The 22780-nt window shown below is 33.5% G+C and overlaps 2 protein-coding genes across 2 annotated transcripts; both read right to left on the reverse strand.

Moving 5' to 3' along the window:
- Positions 1 to 375: 375 nt before the first annotated feature.
- LOC128185987 (coadhesin-like) lies at positions 376 to 13001 on the reverse strand. Its single transcript, XM_052855714.1, has 6 exons — positions 12541 to 13001; positions 12114 to 12201; positions 11568 to 11744; positions 3045 to 3215; positions 871 to 1041; positions 376 to 633 (listed from the first exon to the last, which is right to left on the reverse strand). The coding sequence occupies exons 1-6, from the start codon at positions 12853 to 12855 to the stop codon at positions 611 to 613; spliced, it is 945 nt and encodes a 314-aa protein (XP_052711674.1). The 5' UTR covers positions 12856 to 13001; the 3' UTR covers positions 376 to 610.
- A 2430-nt stretch (positions 13002 to 15431) lies between these two features.
- Positions 15432 to 19646, reverse strand: LOC128185261 (3-oxoacyl-[acyl-carrier-protein] reductase FabG-like). Its single transcript, XM_052854903.1, has 9 exons — positions 19635 to 19646; positions 19069 to 19287; positions 18714 to 18806; positions 18482 to 18567; positions 17889 to 17982; positions 17515 to 17584; positions 17115 to 17151; positions 15955 to 16018; positions 15432 to 15776 (listed from the first exon to the last, which is right to left on the reverse strand). Exons 1-9 carry the CDS (start codon positions 19644 to 19646, stop codon positions 15618 to 15620), a joined length of 834 nt encoding a protein of 277 aa, XP_052710863.1. The 3' UTR covers positions 15432 to 15617.
- Positions 19647 to 22780: the final 3134 nt, after the last annotated feature.

Genomic DNA, 22780 nt, shown 5'->3' on the forward strand with positions numbered 1-22780 from the left:
TCACATCCCTCCCCTTGTCATTATTACATATCCGCTACACACAGTTAATTAGATTTGTCATACCTTTTGACAACCGAATATCTATTTCTCTTTCATGTTAAACAAAACGAAAATTATATGATAGCAAATAGGTCTAACCAACTTGATGCAAGCTACATGTACTTCGTTGGTGCAGATTTTGCAAACGCAATGCAAAAGCTGTTTCATTGTCAGACTATGATACTATGAGTAGACAGTCGATATTTTCACATTCTTTAACATTAAATGCATTCGGTATTCGGATACACAATCAAGAACCTTCAAAGCAATGCATTGCGCTTTGACTTTTAACTTAAAATTCTTGCAAACACATTAAACAAACAAAAACGTATTTGTTTCAATTTAATTTTATTTACACGTTCATTACAACACTTTATGTAAGTAACAATGCTACACGTGCCAGTTTCCGTTAGAGTTCAAATAGGTTGATAGTCTCCGTTTAATTGATTATCATACGTTCGAAGAGTCTGAGTGTTTCCTTGATTTCTCATTGGTAAAAATGAATATTATACCCTGATGTTATAACCAACATATTCCAGTCTCTCCTGTAGAGACCATGATGTATTTACTTCTATCGCCGACCAAATAACCACCCTAAAATAGATTATTTATAATGAAAATATAAAGCTTAATCTCTGTCTGTCTCCGTCTGTCTGTCTGTCTGTCTCTCCCTCTCTCTGTCTCTGTCTGTCTGTCTGTCTGTCTGTCTCTCTCTCTCTCTCTCTCTCTCTCTCTCTCTCTCTCTCTCTCTCTCTCTCTCTCTCTCTCTCTCTCTCATTTCGTGACAATACCACATTAACCTATCAAAGAAATTCCACACTAAGACTTTACCCGGACAGCCGTCGGTGTTGCAGTCTGAGGATTGTGACGGTGCTCCGCTGCACCCTGCACCCCCATACGCTGGGTAGGGATTGTTACAACTCCTGCTCCGGGACTTTGAACCCGTGTCACAGGTTTTAGTACACGAGGACCAGCCACTCCAATACCCCCATCCACCGTTTACTGAGAGCAAAAAGAAAACTGAAGTTAAGTTTACTTAGTGTTTACAAAGTTTGATATTAAAAAATCCATGTAATATTGTTGCATACTGTACTTGGAAAAAAATTATCTGCATAAAATTTTGATAAAATCTTCTTCAAAGAAGACCAAAATTTCATCACTTGGGGTATTAAAACAATTTACGCTTATGAATAAGCTTATTTTTTTTTAAAAAAGACGTCGTTTTCTACGTTGAACGTCAAGAGGAAAGTTGACAAGATATCCTTTTCTTAGGATTACCAAACTATTAAAAGAAACTTGCAACAGCAAACAAAACAAGTTTTACATCATCTGACTTTTTAATGGCTACATGTTTGTAGACGCGGTTCAGATTTAAGGTCAGACGACACGTTCCTCGAAAAATGATAATTATTTTCAAATTTTCAACAGCCTGGCTCCACCGTCACCAACTCAACTCAAATCCTTTAAAGAAAAATGCATAAACTTGAGGTCAAACCTCAGATTTGAGGCTGAGTATTGACTTGAGGAAAGTTGGTGATGACGGAGCCTGATAATATAACAAATAAAATTAATATCATTCATTATCATTTTTGAAATGATGTACAAATATTTAAAATCAGCAATTCAAGTGTATTTTCACAAAGAGTATATAGGAAATTGCATGTCTAGTATCTTGCACAAATGCCTGGTAAGATACCTTAATTTTTTTTTTGCAAGAATGCTTGTCAAAATAGTGGCGAATCAATAACAAGTTCCTGGAAAAAGTTATATAAAATTGAAGAACGTGTCGCCTGACCTTAATTACATGTAGCTGTAGAACTATAGCTCCACGGGAAATTTGGTTGGCTGACCTTGGTCTCGTGCAGCTACATTTCTACACCTAAGATTTCCTGAGAATACTCGGTAGTTTTTACAGTGTATTTGTCTTTGATACAATAACAATTCAAATTTCGTTTATATTTTTGAAATTTCTTCGTTAGCAAAGTTATGTAGCATGAAATCGGCGTGGTTAAGTGCATTTTGTGGCCATGCATTGCGTCGCGTGGTAATACATGTGTCAAATGACGTACGCTGTTGCGACACAGGCGGCCTTTTGTATGTTGAAAACGAGGTAAGTAAATATGTTAAAACCTTTTATTGTACATACAATAATTGAATATAATGTAAATTTAAGTACAAAAGAAACATTCTTTGACTTTTATGAGAGATCAATTACGGTCGGGGCGTAATCAAATATGTTATAAATCTCAATGCCTTTATTAAATTTGATCACGCCCCGACTGTAAATGATCAACAGCGTAGGTCATTTGTCACATGTATTACCACGCCGCGAAAACCATTGCCATGAGTTGCTATAAAATGTAAATATTTACACCTACTGAGGATTCTTATGAAATCTGAACGTATTCAAATGGTCACTAACGAAACAGAATCATGTTATACATGTGAATCAATCTGTATGCCAATAAAGCTGCTTATCAAACATACAATGTACTACAAGGCAGTACAGACACCTAACATTGTTTTTGAAGCTGGAGGAGCAGACCCATCCAAAAATTCTCTACAAGCCAAAAAAAGCAACTTCCCAAAATAATGAAAATCCTTATCCGGGGAGGGGGGGGGGGGGGGCTCCACATTGATAATTACCTTTTTTTATATATCAATTCAAGAAAAAATGTTTGGTGCGACAAAAACCCATCTCCACCCCCTACGATGCAACGTGCATGTATAGTGTACAGTTCAAATGGTTTACATTCTTATGTAACATTGCGTAATATATATTACAATTGAACCATTTTATGATCGAACAAAACTCGTTATAGGAACAGTAACTCCACGGACTGATGTCAGATACATTGTACCTAGCTCCCATCATTCAGAACCTTGATTGACTCCATGGTGTATTTGTACATGCTGTTTGTCAACAGATCATGACTGTCCACTTATATGTACCACAACTCAATGGGTTTTCTCAGCTTCTTTAAAAATAACGGATAGAACCTTACCCGGGCAGCCGTTCGTATTACAGTATACTGAGTCTGAGGAACTTCCGTAGCAGCTGTTTCCTCCATACATAGGCGTGGGGTTGTTACAAGAGCGATATCGGTACCTCGTGCCGCCCCCGCAAGTTACTGGACAGTATCCCCAGCTTCCCCAACTGCCCCAGCCCCCATGCACTGAAATAAAAAATAAATTATAATTGTGTATTCAACTACTGGGTATCTATGACTGATAGACTTATTTAGAACATTGACATGTATTAAATTAATGATGATTAATAACAAGTACAAAAATGAGTAATCAAAATGGATTGATGAATTTTTATCCGGCGTTAATCAATTGTCATATGAGATGAGATATTATATTTCAAAATTATTAATGATTTTGATATAAATCACGCTTATCAATTAATTGATTGGACCCTGTAACGCATGATGAAGATTTTGAGTGCCCTTTCCTCTCTATAATCTGGTTAGTTTCAAAATGTTGAGATTTATTTTCTTTAAGTTGACTGGTAAATTCGATTGTTTTTCCGTTGGCAGTATCAAATAATTTGTCAAATATTTTAGAAGTAAAGTACGAGTTTTCGTGAATGTTGCAGAATAACCCCCGAAGTCGAGAGATATGTTTTGAATCATATAGGTATAGCACGTGACCAACATGGAGTAGTCGATATTTTGGTCGCTCCGCATTTTATGTAGATTTATTTGATAAAAGGAATGGATCACACCAGGATTTCATTTAAAAAGGTAACAAACACAACACGTTACTGATATTTATGCATTTTGTGCATTGAAAATGTCAATGTCAATTTACAAACAACATGCAGTAAGAAAGCCTTTTTGCGACCAGTGAGTTCAGCTCACGGGTTATGGACTAAGGAGTAAGGACAGTCATTCGTTTACTCGTATTCACCCACATGCTTGTGCAAAACTTTATGTGCTTTATGTGCTTATACCTTTAAGTGTCTTTATGTGTCCGTGTGAAGAGTGATTTATATTAAATTAACAATGAGTGGAAGAGGTAAATCGTTCAACGGTAACAGGGGCAACAGATCATACAGATCAAGTAAACAGCCTCAAGCCAGTATTCATTCCACACCCATATCCAACTCATCTGACAAACCAAAATCACTTAAAAGGTACAGACCAAATTCTGACTCTGAAATTTCCCAAGAACTCCAAGATCTAAGTAACATACTTGATAATTTGTCAAACAATAAGGAGCTTCTTAAACAAGCCACCAGCATTATCCTCGACAAACCAGCAATCAAAAACTGTATCCTTGATGAACTTTCTACTGAAGTTCAAGAACTCAAGTTTAAAACTGTCAATCTCGAGAATCGTATCGATGAGCTCGAACAGTACTCGAGAAAGACATGTCTCAAATTTTCCGGTATACCGGAAAATGTAAACGAAAATACAGACGACCTTGTGATTAACACAATTAACTCATTCGTCCTGCCACCTGATGCCAGAAAACTGGACAAATACGCAATAAGCACTTCCCACAGACTCGGTCCTCCGAACAAGGAAAAACCACGCGACATCATCGTTCGTTTTGTTAGATATCGAGACAAAGCCGTGGTTTATGCTAACAAAACCAACCTTAAAGGGTTCAACACAAACTCCAATAATAGTTACAGAATCTTCATCAATGAAGCCCTTACGAAGAAGCGATCTACCATCTACGCCAGCGCCAGGCAGGCTGTTCGCACCGGAAGTGCCAAGGGATGCTGGACTATCGACGGGAAGATTTTCGTTAAACGTAATGACGATAAACGGGTTTTGATCAGGACACAGGAAGACTTGGACACTCTTGTCTCTCGTGCAGCAACAATGCAGGACGCGTACTGTGAATCTGACATTGAGGAAGCTACCGAATCTACCAATCAAACGCGCCGTAGCTCGTATTCTGACGTGGTGAAGAGTTTTCCTACACAAGATGACCGATCGAATGACTGCGTTAAATCCTAAATAAACTAAATGTGTCTCAGATATGTGAACTTAACAAATTTGTGTCTTCTACACTTATCTGTGTGATTCTACGATCGATAACTCACTTCACTAATTGCGGAACTGTGAACTAAGTGTATATATTCTTGTTTACACTATGTTGCATTACTTTATTCTCATAGTCATGCTATATTTAGCATTGTACTGGTCAGTAGGAACCGTCCAGTACACTTTTTGTTTTCTCCTTTCTGAGGAGCAATCAATCAATCCAGTCTTTTGTACATTTATTTTCGGTGTTATTGATTTTTCATTACACCACCTGTTTTATATAACTCATATTTTTTTCATTTTCTTTCATATTTACTACATTCTAACGCAATACGTTTATGCGTTATTTAACTACCTTTGTATATTGTTATTTACCTTTTGTTTTGTCATTGTGCACATACATTTTTTATGCTATTACTTTCACCCCTACGTTTTGTTTATCTCTTTTGTTGAACAATATTTTGTCAATTGTCATATTGAGGTATCGTCATTTTCATTTGAATACCTTCATTCAGCTGTAAGTTTACTACTAGTGGTGTATCTTCCGGTTTTTGGTCTTATTCATTACCCATATACGACACATTATACAGATTGCAGCCATCATTTCCCCCCTATTGTTATCAAAAAGTTAATCATTGACAATGGGTAATTCATTAGAACAATACCGTGCTGCAATCGGTAACTTCTATTTTTCATGCAGATGTGTATGCAGAAGTGTTCTGGTCAATTTTTTTGGTTTCTCATTTTTTTCCAAGATCTTTATGTTTCCAAGTATTGGTCTTTTTGCATTAGCTATGAAACACTTAAGCCGTCACATTGTCGTTTATAATTTCTATCTACAATTTTTCATGTTTCTTTTACTTCTCTGCGGTGATATTGAAGTCAACCCGGGACCTATTATGACCAATGTCCTTGACATTTTACATTTGAACATTCGCAGTATTAGAAACAAAGTCGCGAATCTTAATACAATAGTGCATGATTTTGATATACTTTGTTTTACCGAAACACATCTAGATCGTAATGTTACTAACGAAAGCTTAATGTTAGATGGATTTAACACTATCTATCGCAAGGACAGAAATTGTTTTGGGGGAGGGATAATGATATATTTATCAGATTTATTACGAACAATAAGGCGTCCTGAATTCGAAACAACATGTAATGAAAGCATATGGATAGAAATTGAAAGCCATACCTGTAGTTATTTTCTATGTTGCGTGTATCGACCCCCAAATTCCGACGGAAATTTTTGGACCAGTCTTTCTTGGAGCATTGAAAAGGTCGGGGAAATCACAGACAATATCATTATAATAGGCGATCTAAATGTTGATTTGTTAAGTATTCCACAAACTCATGTAATTCACGATATTATGTCCAACGGAAACTTTGTTAACAATATCAATGAACCCACTCGTGTCACAAACACTTCGAGCACACTCATTGACCTAGTTTTGTCAACACCGGCTGTAAAGGTACACGAGTCCGGCGTACTTAACATAGACTCGTCCGTTAGCGACCACAAGGCTATTTATATTTCCTTCTCCATCGACATTGAACTTAATCGTGCATACGAGCGTAATATTTGGGTATATAAAGATGCAGATTTTGAAAAATTAAACTCTCTAATTTCCAACTGCGATTGGGATATTACAATTAACAGCGCTCCAAATATTGATGCGGCAGTTGCACAGTTTACTTCAACATTTATGGCATATGTTCGTGAATGTGTACCCGAAAAAACTATAACCATACGCCCCCGCGATAAACCGTGGTACGACTCGATGCTTCGTAAAACTATGAGAATTAGGGACCGCTTACGAAACAAAGCTTTAAGAACCAATAATAATGCCGACTGGACAAAATTCCGACACGTTCGTAATAAAGTAAATAATATGAAAAAACACGCTATAACTAATTATTATGATAATATTGAATCTGCATTACATGATAGTAGTAGGAATGGTAAAATATATTGGAAGTTGATGAAAGATTTATTCAAAGTTAAAGCAACAACTGAAATACCCCCATTGCAATTCTTTGAAAATGGACAACCTACATTAGCCTTTTCAGATATTGAAAAAACAGAAGCTTTGAACAAATATTTTTCATCAATTTCAAATATTGAATCTGCGAATCGTTCATTACCAAATTTATACTATATGTGTAATAAATTTTTTTCAGATATTCACATAGAGGTTCAAGAAGTTTTTGACATTATATCAATCTTGCCCGTTAATAAGGCTATTGGCCCTGATAATATTAGTCATAGAATGTTGAAATATACAAAATTTTCCATTTCAAAACCTTTATGTATGCTTTTTAACAAATCACTTGTTGAAAATTCATTTCCAAATTATTGGAAAATAGCTCATGTTCTACCGCTCTTTAAGAAAGATGATCCATCTGTTGCAAGTAACTACAGACCGGTATCCCTGCTAAGCTGTGTCAGCAAAATTATGGAAAGGATAGTTTTTAAGCACGTTTATAATTTCTTTCACGAAAATAATTTATTCTATAAATACCAGGCAGGTTTTTTGCCTGGCCATTCCACGGTATTCCAACTATTAGAAACATATCATAGCATTGTCAAAAGTATAGAAGATGGGAAAATGTGTTGTATGATTTTTTGTGATTTGTCTAAAGCTTTTGACAGGGTGTGGCACGAAGCCCTAATTTTTAAACTTCAAACTTATGGTATAAGTGGGCATCTTTTACAATGGTTTAAAAGTTACTTAAGTGATAGAACACAAAGGGTAATGTACAAAAACAAGTTATCATCAACGTTATGTATCAATGCTGGTGTTCCACAAGGGTCAGTATTAGGACCACTTTTATTTCTTATTTACATTAATGATGTAGCAACGAATATGTTATCATTTTGTAGACTTTATGCTGATGATAATTCATTACAGCATTGTGATTTATATACTAAAAACATTGAAATTGTATTGAACCATGATCTGAAAATTCTCAGCGATTGGTCTGACAAGTGGTTATTGAAATTTAATCCGTCTAAAACAAAAGCTGTTTTTTTCACTAAGAAACATGTAGAAGAATTTCCTAAGTTATTTTTTCAAGGGTGTCAACTGGACTATGTTTCAACCCACAGACATCTTGGTTTACTTTTTTCTAATGATTTAAGTTGGTCTCAATATATTAATAATATAGTAAACAGTGCATACAAAAAATTAGGACTTTTGAAAAAACTTAAGTTTACTCTAGGTAGAATTAATTTATCAAAAATGTATATCACGTTTATTAGACCAGTTCTTGAATATGCTTCTGTAGTATGGGACGGTTGCAATATGTTTGACATGGAGAGATTAGAAAAAGTTCAATTAAGTGCTGCAAGGATTGTTACTGGTTTACCCATTTTAGCATCTACAGATTCTCTCTACACAGAAACTGGCTGGGAATCTCTGGTCAGTCGACGAAATAAGGCTAAATTAATAACCATGTTTAAAATTCATACAAATCAAGTACCTGAGTACTTGAGCAATATTATTCCTCCCGTAACAAAAAATGTCTCAATATATCACACAAGAAATAGCGAAAATTATAGTGTTCCAATCAGCAGATTAGAACTTTACAAAAAATCTTTTGTACCTGACACCATTCGGAAATGGAATTCTCTCAAATTAGAAGTTAGGGAAGCAACGTCTCTCAACATATTCAAGAAAAACATTACTGAAAGTATTCCTCAACCTCCAAAATATTTTTCATTTGGTAAACGCACTATTAATATTTTACATACCAAGTTGAGACACAACTGTATTTTGAATTATGATCTGTATAGAAGAAACATTATTGAATCACCCAATTGTATTTGTGGTCAAAAGGAGGATGTTTATCACTTTTTCTTTGTATGCAAGAATTATGTAAATGCAAGAAACAATCTTTTTGAATTACTTTTTAATAGGCTTGATGAAACAATTTTAATTAACTCACATTTGCTTCTTTGGGGTAGTGACAATTTGTCTTACAATACAAACTGCTTTATTTTTTCAGCAGTTCAAAAGTTTATTAATGAGTCTGGAAGATTTAATAATTAAATTCCTTTTTGCTTTTGCTTTCTATACTGTACATTAACGTTATCTACTATATATTTGCAATTACTTTGTAAATGTATGTCTATGAATTTAATTATTATAAAGTCAATAACTATAAGTAACATGTAATATTATATGTACTATGACAATTGTATATATTGTATGTATTATCATTAGGAGAGGAACTTGTAAGTTGCAAGAACTTGTTTCCGATCCTTTTGTGTTACTTACACAATAAAATATGTTCAAATCGAATCATAAAAGCCGAGGCATTAACCGAGACTTTTATATATTACAAGTATTTCAAACAATATTTTGAGACCAATGATGTTATTCTGCAACATTTACGATAACAAGAACTTTATTCTTCTAACAGCTCAGATTTTCCACTGATCTTTTCTCCTAAAGAGGGACGAAGTATGTCATTTAGACTGCTGTTCCGTGTAATCACAAAGTTATACATTATCACAGCTACCGATCAGACTGATGTGCAGACAAGAAGCGATGTGGATCAGAAACCCTTGACTTTGGAAGATGACTAAGACATGGAATTGACATTTTTTCAACATCTTTACATTTTTATGTAATACTTGAATGGTCTGTGCGAGGCAAAGGTATTTCTGATCTGATTATTTACTGATGACTGATGAAGTTCGGGGTTTATTGGAGAATAATGTCCGCTGCACATCTTTGATCTCAGAAATAATTATAGATCTAAAAGAATGTTAAACAAATCATCTTTGAACAATATACTGTTTATCTGACATAATTTGCATCTTTAAAAAGATACCAAGGTTCGAGCAAATAAATATGATTTGTGTTGGAATTTACAAAAGTACCGAACGAAATTTGTACATGTATATAAACAAAATAAAACAGTCTATTTTATCAACTATCAATGTTAGGCTTGCAAAAATCAGTAACTTTAGATTTGTTGTTATTTAGAGATGATGACATATGAAAATACTGCACTTTAAATTAGTTCATAACTACATTGTAAAATCTAAAAGATTTAGTTAATATTATCCTATAGCTATATATATTTAAAACATGTTCATAAAAGTAGTTTACTTATGCTGTAATTGTACTACTTAGTTTTCACAAACCGTTTTTTGCCACCCCCCCCCCTTTTTTTGGGGGCCCATCTGAATATATATTTTTATGCACATATTTCTATGCTTCATCATACTATTCTATAAATAAGAGTATTATTTAATTTGTCATTTATATATTGCACTTTATATGTATCACCTTGCACCTTATAATATGGAGGAGAAGGCTTACAGAGGCATTTCCTGCTGATGCCAAATCCATTTATGTAAATGTATTTTTGCATAATAAAATATGTTCAATCAAATTAAAATAAAACCGCTTGCTTTTGTCTCCCGTTTGCTCATAGCTCAGATTGATTCTTTTAAATTTTTATATATTGCATCGATTACACTTTCAAACTTCCGAAAGATTGAACAATTTTGAAATTCAGTTTATTTCTGATTTACAGAAATAATGTTAAAAGCTAACTTTTGTTCTTTTTAACAAGTGTTAAAGTGCTTTTACAATTATAAGCGACTTGACATCGGGGCTTATCTTTTATATGGAAAGCGAAATAACGCGTTAAAATAACCTTTTGAGCGAAAAGGCTTCGTTCCATTTTCTTCGTAGAATTGTCACTTAAATATTAAAAATAATGACAACAAAAAGCAAGAAGTCCAGGGGCCGCATCACTCACCCGAGTAACAACAGTCATTTCTGTGACAACAACAGTGTCAAATTCAAAATATCTTGACAATTAAATACAATGTATTTACAACAAAAAAATTGAAAATCTGCCGATTTTTATCCACATATTACCAAACCCCTTTTGTTGCGTTATAATTTTCCCTATTCTTATTTAAAATCCCACCCCACCCCATTGTGGCTCCACCATACCCCGGGATCATGATGATTTGAACAAACTTGAATCTAGTACACTCGGTGAGGATGATTCCACTCAATTTGAGCTTTTCTGATCTTATGGTTTTTGAGAAAAAAATATGTATAGATTATTTCTTAATATTCTTATTTAAAATTTAACCCCCTCCCATTTTTGTGATCCACCCTACCCCCGGGTACCATAATATGAACAAACTTGAATCTACACTTTCGGAGGATGTTTCTACACAAATTTGACCATTTCTTGCCAAAAAGTTTTCGAGAAGATTTCGGTTTCTATCTGTGTCCCCACACTACCCCGGGAAACCATGATTTGAATATACCTGAATTTACACTACTCGAGGATGCTTCTACACAAATTTGAGTATTTTTTTCCTAATATTCTTTTAGAAGAAGATTTTAAACATTTTCTTTATATATATATATTTCTAAGTAAAACTCGATTCCCCATTGAAGTGTCTCATACCACCTTAATTAAATGAATTCCGTTCTATTTAATAGTAATAAATCATATCTGATGAAAATCTGATATCTCCCTTACCTGGTGGTTCACACCTGTAAGATAAAGATGACCATTTCCCACCGGGGATACAGGTAACCGTGTTTACGGACCCAACTCCAGTGAAGCCGACATTGCAACCATAAGTAGCCGATATAGGAGTAAAGGTACGGTCAGCGATGGCGCCGTCTTCTAAGTCTGGGTAGACCTCAGAACAATCTACATGTATATTTACAGTACATGTAATATTTGTAATATTATTCTTAGACTATCAAAAATTTCTTGTCTCCAAAGAACTTTCTAAATAGGAAAGTTAGTTTTTATTTCGTTCTTAATTTTTTAAAGACGTGATCGCATTGACATTTAAGTTAATGAATAAAGTTTTCAAAAATAAATGCTTAATTTGATTAAAATTTCCACCAAAAAAAAAGTTCTCTTTTTTCTACTATCTTATTTTTTCTTCAAAAATGTAAAAAAAGTTAGGCGTCCATTACAGTAAAATCATATTCAGGATGATTGAAAAAATAAATCTTTTATGAGATTTTTTTCCCTCTATTTAAACACGAAACTATTGGAGGTTTTGCCCACCTGTGGCAATGCATAGGCTGTTGTTTAACGATGTCCGGATACATGTAGAATAGTTATTACACGGCCCTCCATCACACGCCTTCTCAATCTAGAAAAAATTACTTTTTTGGATTTTTTTTCAACATATGAAAATTATAATTTTGTAACAAACATGTTTATATTTCAATATTTTGTTTTTACCTGTACATTCAATTTTTTAAAAAAAATGTAATTTTGTCGATTTACAGAGTTCAATTCATATATTTCATATTGAACATGCATGCTCAAAAAATCACCTAATATTTTTTGCAAATTAAAGGTAACAATGAAAGCAAACTGTAAACGTAGAATTTGCAGATAAGCAAATTCATTACAAAAAATATAAAGAATTAAAAAAACACCAAAGTTTTCAGAAAACAATTTTCAGAATAAAGAGAAGAGATCTTACAATATCTGTTATCTCCAAATAAACAGAATCCTGGTCGTCTGTCAGGGGTTTGCTCTCACTTTTTTTCTCGCTGAGTAACTCACAGACAAATAATTTCCGGTTAAAATTGATGGAAAGACATTTTCCGTGTGCCTTGCATTCCTTGTAACAGGAATTCAAACCCATGGTATCAAATATTTTGATTGGAAACTCTTGGAGTTTTTTCCCCGACATATAATTATTCCAATCTGATTTCGGACAAATGAAAGCTGTCTTCACGACATAACAGAACAAAAACAGAGCAGGCATAGTTTTGAATAACTGTTGATACATCATCTTTAAAGTTTGAGTAGTTGAGCCAGGGGACAAATCCAGATATATACCTGTAGTTCTGATGTACCGGGTGAACGGATGCAACCTATACAGTGGGATTGTTTACGCATCAAAGTTGTGACATTAAAGATAAATCCTTCCCTATGGCTGGATTGGCAGGCTCTGTACTCGAAGTTTCAAATAATGCATTCATAATCGATAGACACAATAACCAAGTTTTAATTATGTCTGATCAAGTATCTCGAAAACATTTCATAATCTGAAAAAGTACTACCGATACACGAGAAAAGGGCAGGGTTATTTGGTTATTTCAAGGGGAGCTGGCTCATATTGAAGTTTGCAGGAATAAAATAACTATATCGTTTCAAAATGAAATACTAGAGCAGACTGTCAGACTAATACGATTAATGTCAGTTAATGTCACTATTTTTTTTAATAACTTTTAAATTTTTAATAATTTGAATAAGCACTTCCATATTGATTTTAAAGAATTGGTCTTTTTATTGAATTTCATTGATTTACGTGTATTAGACTCTCTCTCTCTCTCTCTCTCTCTCTCTCTCTCTCTCTCTCTCTCTCTCTCTCTCTCTCTCTCTCTCTCTCTCTCTCTCTCTCTCTCTCTCTCTCTCTCAATTCAACTCACCATTTTTTTTTCTCCCCCTGTGCTGTTTGATTTATAAACGTAAAAAAAAATTCTCATGTAAGATGAAACCTTAACGGCCACAAATCAATGAAAACAGTATTCTGTGAGTGTCATTATCCACTTATTACATCATCATAAAAACTAGGAAAAGTAAACTTTAAATCGGTGATTTGCATCACAGGGGCCAAGCCCGTTTCAACATTAATTTCAATGTAACTATAAATAAATTTATGGTTACGTTTAAACGGGCTTGGCCCCTGTGCTTCTAAGGTTCATTCGGAGTACTAATTTATTGTACGCGTTTGATAAAGTAATAAACGTGCAAATATTTGTCTTGTTCACATCAAAATCAAATACACTTTTTCTTTGAATTTTAATAATCAATTCATATAATTTGTCATGTACAAGTGTTTATCACTTAAATCATTCATGTGATCCTGTTTTTTAAAGCAACACAGGGAAAATGTAATTACTAACTTGAAGTATTACACTGATTTTCCATTCTTGATACATGTACATATCTTGTTAAGATACATTGTTATACTTTCATGTTAAATACTGAAATCTGATTGGTTAAGAAGCAGTTAATAATATTTTCTATTACCCTCAACGTTAGCAACGCACTTAGCAACGGGTAACATTAAAAATGTTACATGCGCGAAAATTATGCGCGTACGGTTCGCTGTAGAATTCACGTTATTCCTATATAAAAGCAGTAAAATTTTCTTAAAAATTAAGACATTCAGTATAACAAAATAAATAGTGCCTGTTTGGGAGGATAACAGTTGAAACTGACACCCCTCGAAAACCATTGTCAACCTCCGCTTCGCGTCGGTTGACAATGGTTTTCTCGAGGTGTCAATTTCAACTGTTTCCCTCCCAAACAGGCACTATTTATATAATACTGGCACGCCAGTAAAATCGCAAGAATCATCAAACTATTCACTAAACTAATATGTTGTAATTTTAGCTACAGATCTGTGAGCTCTACGGGAAAATTTCGAGTCGACAGTCCGTATTGCTAAATTTTCATTTCTTATATTTTGGACACACAAAAAATAGGTTTTTTTATTATTTGCCCACAATAGTACAATTAAATGTTCGATAACAAAAAAAAAAAAAAAAAAAAAAAAACCTCCTAAATTAATTTACTAAATATGCATGTCGTCACTTAACTTGATTTTATAAACACCCTCAGCATCCCAGTAAAGTAGTGAGATTTGTTTACATGTAACATGCATATGGCGACTCTAGATCATCAAGTGAATTTACATTAAATACATACTTTACTTTCCGAGGCGTGTATTATAATGTCTGAGGATTTTTGTTACTTAGTATTTCAATGGAATACGTTTGATAATCAAGACAATAATTCCATAACTCTTAAGGTGTAATATCCCTCTGCTATTAATTTCACCATATATTTTTAAAAATGTTTATATTGATTTTCATCAAAGTCGATTAATATCAATAGATTCAGATGAAACAAAGTTGAAATAATGAAGTTCTGTGTGTGAGTAATTGTAGCTCTACGGTCTGCCAAATCAAATTTTCACGTAAAGCTACATATCTGTAGCTTATGTCCTGTCGTTCTTTTCAATCACGTCCGGTCCAAAGTCAGTTAAATTCTATTCACATTTAATTTATGAGATACAAGTCTAGACTATTTTGACCTCCAATTTGATTTGATGCCTTTGACGACCTGACCTGAGTGTGGGTGATCTTAATCAAGTTTTTGTATATGAGGTCTACACCAAGAATATCGCTCTTATCAATATTATCTTGAATTTATATTTAGGGATTGAGTTTGACTTTCATCAGTAATAAAGAGGTATATTTGACAGCAACGTACTTAAAAGTACATGTACTAAATTGCATCATACATTGTTAAAAAATTTAGTTTCAGGTGATTTTCAAACAAAACAAAGCATTTTTTAATATTTCCAATTTTTATTTGTAGATCTCTCTTGCTCACGAACGCAATACAATGACGAAATACCAATGCACACACATAGACCAATGCAATATATGTACTTGGAATGGATTTAAACAGCATCACAATCATCAAATAAAACAGTCTAGTCTTAGCTCCATTAATCACTGAATCAGCTGAATGGATTCCTCATCGCGGACACATCGCGTGCCGGCCCCCGTCCACGGGGATCTGGGCTCCTGTGATGAAGGAGGCGCTGTCGGACGCCAGGAAGGCGATAGTGTTAGCGACCTCCTCCACCTGCCCCGGCCGGCCTAACGCATGCGTTGTTTTGGATCTCTCAAGAAACTGAAAGATGAGGAGTTTTTTAAATGTAATTTAAATGTATCACTTGGTTTCCTCTTCAACCTTCTTCATTTCATCAAAACATAATGAGCATTCGAATGTTAAGCCATGAAATTTAACAATTTCTTTCAAAAAGTAGAATTTAAATTAATGAATTCTAATAATCGTTTTGTGTTCTTGCCTTCTGGTAAGCCTCCTCATCCATCCCTCCTCTTTTGTGGATCTCTGTGATAATCACGCCAGGGCTACAATGTGTTAAAACATAATATTATCGGGTCTAAGTTCAAAATGCTAAAATTCCCATATAAAGTGAAGGAATGGAAATATATTGGTATTAAGGTATTCAATGTATAATGAAGGGATATTGAACAATTTTGAATCATTTTACATTAGTTTAATATGTATTGCTAGATAACTATGAGAGGAATTGAACCAAATTCACATGACAGACAACATATAAGGAGTTAGTCATTTTGCATCTTTAAATTTTCTTAAGAGTTATCTCCCCTTGATGAAAAAGAAAACTTTAATTTCGTCAAAATATCTGTGGTAAATGATTCATTTTATTTCATATTTTAATAAAGAGAAAGTTTACGCACGTTTTAACCAAAAGAGTTTTACAAATTTTGAGTTACTTTTTACAATGTCTTAACAAAACATATGTTGCCCATGGACTTCAATGCAAACTTCAAGGTGTAATTAGATGAGACCATAATCAAAATTTTGAAAATTCCTTTGGTGGAGTATTTTTATTTAATAACACCTTCAAAATGATATGATTAAGAATAACGGACCATTCGTTCATTAGGTACAATATGTAGTTGTTATACATTGAATATACACACTGGCCTACTTCCAACATTGACCCAGTCACCAGCAGCAATGTGGCTTATTTACGTCAGAGAACAGATGCATGCTGGGGAAAAATGGATTACCTCCATAAACCTTTCACTGAGAGTGTTAAATTGATGAAATAAACAAAAAGGTAACAGACCTCATTTTTAAGTTTCAAAAGGCTTTTAAAATTTATTAAGCAACAATTAATTATTTCATGTTCACTTCCTTTAATAATAATATGCACATCTTCGTAATGCAAAAAGAGGCCCATGGGTCACATTGCTCACCTAAGAAAAATTTCTTGTACCACTCTATCATGAAATATTTAAATTTGAAACTCTTTATAAATATTGATAAACTCTCATATATTCCAATTTCTGACAATACATTAAACAAAAATAGAAATAACTAATTCTAATCTACATTGTTACCTGTATTATTACATGTAGTAATTGCAAGCATATATGTAACAGTAACTAAAATTAGTTGAAACTGTATACTCACTTAACACTGTTAACTCTGACTTGCTTTGGAGCCAACTCTTCAAATCAAGAAAAGTTTTATCAAATAAAAGATTTATCAAATAAAAGTTGTTTTTTTTTTCAAATAAAAGTTCTTATCAAATAAAGTTCAAATGGTCAAGAATAAATTATAAGAAGAAATCTAACAAAATTTTAATTCTCAAAGGGCATCACACATTTGTAAAATGAAAGTTTGATCAATTATTTTTTTAAAGAAATAAGTGTCAATCTGTTAATTATACTTAAATTACAGACTCGGAAAGCAATCTTTATAAACTACATAATTATGATTTATTAGATATCAGTCAAACTTATACCTTCTAACATAAAATCAAATATAAAGATATAACAACGTTAAGTAAACTCTGCATGTATTATGATACCTATGGCTGTACATCGTGTGAACTGGTCGATGGCACTCTTGGACATGCAATAAGCCAGGACCCCTCCAAACTAAAATTTAAAATCTATATATGTTCTCAAGACACTATAATTATGCAAAAAATGACTTATTGCAACCTTAAAATTATTTCACGTTAATTTTTTACCAATACTCTAGTGACATCACCATATCATTAAATCAATAATAAGATACCATATATAAGTACATTACAAATCAGAATAATAATCTCCATTCATTTACAACAAATGAAAAATAATCCTTGTCATGGCACAGATGTTCTGTAAACTCAATTTACTGTTTACCAGACATATATACTAGTGTGTAACTAGTGTGCTATCACGGCAATGGACTCACAGATCTGACTCCGTTGACACTGGACACATTCACTATGCTTCCCTTGGTTTTGACCAGGTGAGGAACTGCCAGCATGGTCAAATGGTAGATGGACCTAAAAATTTCAAAAATTAATTATTCTGTAATTGCGCGTGCATTGCTTTGTTTAAGAAATTACCAAACAAAACGATATACTGGTAACCAAGATTTGAAAAAAAAGAAAAGAAAGCTTATAAACCCTAGAACCATTATATATTATATATTTTTACATGGTTCATCACTTTCATTCACTAGATATCAATAAATTATTTATTACAATGTAGATGAGTTATTAAATATAGAGTAGTATATTTTGATGTAATGCAGTATCCATAGTACCAGTAGAGTCAGTAATTTCCTGATTGTCAGAAAATGAATAGCGCTCATAATTACACTTCACTGCCAAAATCTCTTGAGGTCCTAACCAAACCTATTTTTATCTATCCTTTTCATAAATAACATGAAAATGATTCCATCATCGGACTTTTTTCCGTAAGAAAAAGAGGGAATCATTCTTCGTAGAATGTGAGAAAAGTATTGTGTTCATAAGTATGAAATATTTGGTAAGTGATTACCTCACGTTGATATTCATGACTTCATCATACTGTTCCAGGGATGTGGTCTCTATGCTGCCTACTTTTACAATTCCTGCATCATTGACCTATTTTCATAATCATTATAAAAGACATTTTTCTGTTATACATGTATATATCAGGAAAGAAAAAAACATACTGCTTTAATAGATATGTATCTCATTTAAATGCTTTGGACACTTACATAATGGCTACTGAGTTTTCAAATACTTACTAGTATATCCAATTTCCCATAATGCTTCACAGTATCATCTACAAGCTGCTTCACAAAATCTTCAGTGGTCAAATCTCCAGCCAATTTAAATGGCTACAAAACCAACAATACCTTATTAGTGTTGCTGTGTCAGTATTCCAAGAGAATAGCCATCATAGAGTTAATAGCCTTACATGTACTTCTATTACTAATTTGTTGACTGGAAAATATGAAACAAAAATGTTTTTGACGTTTAAAATTCTAACATCATATCTGCTTTTTGCTTACTGGCAGCCAACATATCGATAAACTATTTCAGAGTTTTTACTCATGAATATCCACAAATGTTCACAATTTTTTGCCCTGTTATAATTACCTTTTTTCCATTACTTTTCTCGCATTCATCAGCTGTTTTAGACAAATTTTCAACGTTTCTACCTGTAATAGCAACTTCTGCACCCAGCTTACAAAACAATATGGCAGTTCCTGCTCCAATACCAGAGCTTGCACCTGAAAATAAGTTTATCTTGTGGTTTAGTCTCCTGTTATAGAGGACAAAGCCCTCACACGGGCCAAACAGGCCCGTGAAAAGAAGCTCCCATAGTTAACGTGTATACATGTATGTGAGAATAACTGAGTAATGAGAACATAGAGAAAAAAAACTATACCCTATAAACTTGAAAAATCATCGTTCAAGATGGCATTCTATACTCTTTGCTACTTTGAATCTCGTAAATTTGATAGTGAGTAAATGTGCTAATGGCTTCCCCCTCCTAACGGTCACATCACAAAACACATCACTTCAACTTCTGAACATTTTTCATAACATTAAGATTTCTAAATTTTTACATCATAATTTACATGCATGAGTAATTATAAACATATGATTTAATTTCATGAGTACTCATAGTCAATGTTTCTTTTTTGAAAGATGACCTGTACCTTTATTACCATTTTTATGTAACTCTATACCCAAGGTTGGTAAGTATGTTGTTCTGATAGGGCAATCACACCTTACACTTTCAGGAAGATACAAAAATGCACAAGGGAAAGTGCAGATATGTGATGGCGAAGAAGAAATGAGAAATGGTGCAACAAAAAAGTGTGAAAATGTAAAGGTGCAATGTGGCCAAGGTGAAGGAGTAATACTAATATTAATTATACATGTATTACTATTTTAATTTAGCAACTTTGCACTTCTGCCATCGATAATGGCACTTTTGCTGCTTTGCTTTCACATCTTCCCACCCTCCCCATTGCAATTTTACATTTTCGTATCATTGCTCTTATAAAAGCAAAAGAGCAGGGACATATAAGTCCCTGAAAAGAACAAGGGCTTTCTGAAATCATTTTATTTCAATGTGAAACATGTGCTCGGTGATCATCTCCTTCAATGATCATCTGCAGTGTGAAAAATAAGAATGTGCATACTTTGATTTTGTCTTAAAGGTGAAAATGCCACAGTGCAAGATGTCCCAATGGATAACAGACCAATATTTTGAAAATAAGTTCCCCTAAATTGCCCCACCCTCACTAACAAAATGCAAATGTAACACAATTTGTATTTACCAGTATTGTAATACATGTACCATGTATAGTACACCGCATCAGAAACATAAATGAAATAATGTTATTTATGTCTCTGACCACATATACTATACATACACCAGCTGTACTGGTATTTTACCAGTTTTCGGCTAAGACCAGTTAGGCGAGAGAAATTAAATTTTTAGTTTTACGGATCCGCCGACCCAATTTTTCCGATTTTGTAAAAAAAAAAATAATGAAAAAAAATTCGTATCTTCGGAAATTTTTCCGGAATTTTCAAGTTTGACCGATCTTGGTTTTAAAATTACTTTATTTGATTTGAAATCTGCAAAACGTTTGACAAAGGGAGCTTTTAAAATCAAGTGTAAGCGTCTCTATAACATGGAGTATTTAAGATGGAGGTCAGCCATGCATGGTTTGGCTTAAAAGTTTTTATGAAAAGCAAAGAAAATGTTATCCTGAACAAGTTTTAAGGTTAATACCAATGATCTTGAAACAAACACAAAGTACACAGTGGATAGTGGACAAATTAAACTTAATATTATAAGTTCAAGCAAATAATATGTAATTTTGATTAATAAAAGTTTGCCCACTTTTTTTTTTTTTTTTTTTATTTTCCCTCCTCCGACCCAAATTTTTTACAACAAAATCCGTAAAACTAAAAATTAAATTTCTCTCGCCTTATCAGCTAAACTGATAGTTCGGATTTATAGCACGTGACTATCCAAGATTTTTTAATTCAGTCCTCTGTTTTAAATAAAGAAAATTAAGTTTGCTTGAAAACTTTCTTGAATATGTTTTAAACACGAGCTTAAATGATCATTGTTTAATACTGCTGATTTACATCTTTGCACTTCCAGCAGTAGGAAAGGTAATGTAATAAGTTAAAAATAGAATATAACCCCTTCTTTGATTTGACATATAATATCACTACATTTAACATGTAGAAACAAAAGGAATTCACTAAATTCTGAGAAATTTATAGTGCAATAGAATGCCTGATTGCACAATATCATGCATTGAATAGTCTACGGTTTTGTGCATTACCGTATGATAACAAACGAATAATTCTATGACTTTCGTTTTTTTTTGTATCATAACCCCTGTGACCTTTAGTTTTTATTTTGCAGAGTATCAAATCAACATGTACAAGGATATTACTTTGTTATTATCTCAAAGCCAATAACTGGTACAGTAAATCGTCAAAACTCGGCAAATTTTGGGCATGCTAAAAAACAGAGCACAAACAGGATGTTTTGGGTTCTAAATAATGCCTTATGCACCTGTTACGTTAAATCATTATTTAGAACCCAAAACATCCTGTTTGTGTTCTGTTTCTTAGCATGCCCAAAATTTAAATATGGCCAGAAATTAGTTCTGACTTTTACCCCATTTCATTTGTAACCAGTAACAAGGCACTGATTTCTGGTGACAAAAGTAACATAACCTATGACAAAATTGTTTATTTTCTTTCCGCTGGATGGTTTAATTTCATCCAGTAACAATGGTTACAACTATACTCTATTGGTGACAAAAGGTAACAGAGGTGACGAGCCTTTTTCTGTTTAGCAGGGGGTCTTATTTTATTTGGTTACAATGGTTACAGCTATATTCTATTTGTGACAAAGGTAACAGAGGTGGCAAGCCTTTTTCTGTTCAGCAGAGGGTCTTATTTTATTTGGTTACAATGGTTACAATGGTTACAGCTATATTCTCTTGGTGACATAGGGTAACACCGGTGACAGTCATTTTCATGATTTACAGGGGGTCTTTTTTATAAATTGGTTACATTGGTTACAATTATGGTTACCCTAACCTTAACCTAAGCCTAGTACTATACTCTGTCCCGAGTTTTTGCTTCCACCACTTTTTGCTTGATATTTCAATAATAGTAAATACCTTTGTGCTCAAACAACGTTCATCCACTAATATAAAAAATGTCCAGATTATCTGTTTTGAAACGCCCCCTCTACCGCTTCAGGTTTCAATACACATCCCGAAATTGAAAGTCTACGGAGATTTTGCATTGCAACAGCCATTTATAAGCCCGGATGATAACGTTAAAAAATTGCGCGATGTATTCCGAGTGTATTCCGAATGGAGAAAAGATGTAAACATTCCCCATTATAAATCTCCGTAAGGAATCTGTTTTCGTTCCTGTGAATTTTTCTGAGAGGAAAGGGATAATTGTTCAATAAAAATATCTTGGCAACATTCCCTTTTAACAATTTCAACTGTATTTCTTTCACAGGTATGTGTTATTTTATTAAAAATCATCAAAAAGCGATGGAAGCAATAACTTGGGACAGACTATAACTAGTACAATTGAATATTTGACAAATGTTGTGTTCATAATCCACGCAAAGAAAATGATTGAATGAGTTTTACAAAACGACCAAACTCAGTGTTTATTTACACTTGCCTGTAATTAGTGCAACTTTTCCATCTAATCTGGCGATTGATGCCATATTAGTCCTCAAAATAATACCGGTTGTGCTTTTCGCTTCATTAATATAAAAATCAAAACTGTATAATTCATA

Source organism: Crassostrea angulata, chromosome 5 (genome assembly GCF_025612915.1).
Source record: "Crassostrea angulata isolate pt1a10 chromosome 5, ASM2561291v2, whole genome shotgun sequence".
In the NCBI taxonomy this organism is placed as follows: Eukaryota; Metazoa; Mollusca; class Bivalvia; order Ostreida; family Ostreidae; genus Magallana; species Magallana angulata.

Coding starts and splice junctions, on each gene's coding strand:
- LOC128185261 (XM_052854903.1), bottom strand. Junction 18,568..18,713: donor ATGGGAAATTGGATATACTA/GTAAGTATTTGA, acceptor TTATGAAAATAG/GTCAATGATGCAGGAATTGT. Junction 17,585..17,888: donor GTGTCAACGGAGTCAGATCT/GTGAGTCCATTG, acceptor TTTAAATTTTAG/TTTGGAGGGGTCCTGGCTTA.
- LOC128185987 (XM_052855714.1), bottom strand. CDS start 12,855: ATGATGTATCAACAGTTATTCAAAACTATGCCTGCTCTGTTTTTGTTC. Junction 1,042..3,044: donor TAATACGAACGGCTGCCCGG/GTAAGGTTCTAT, acceptor TTTTGCTCTCAG/TAAACGGTGGATGGGGGTAT. Junction 634..870: donor CAACACCGACGGCTGTCCGG/GTAAAGTCTTAG, acceptor AATCTATTTTAG/GGTGGTTATTTGGTCGGCGA.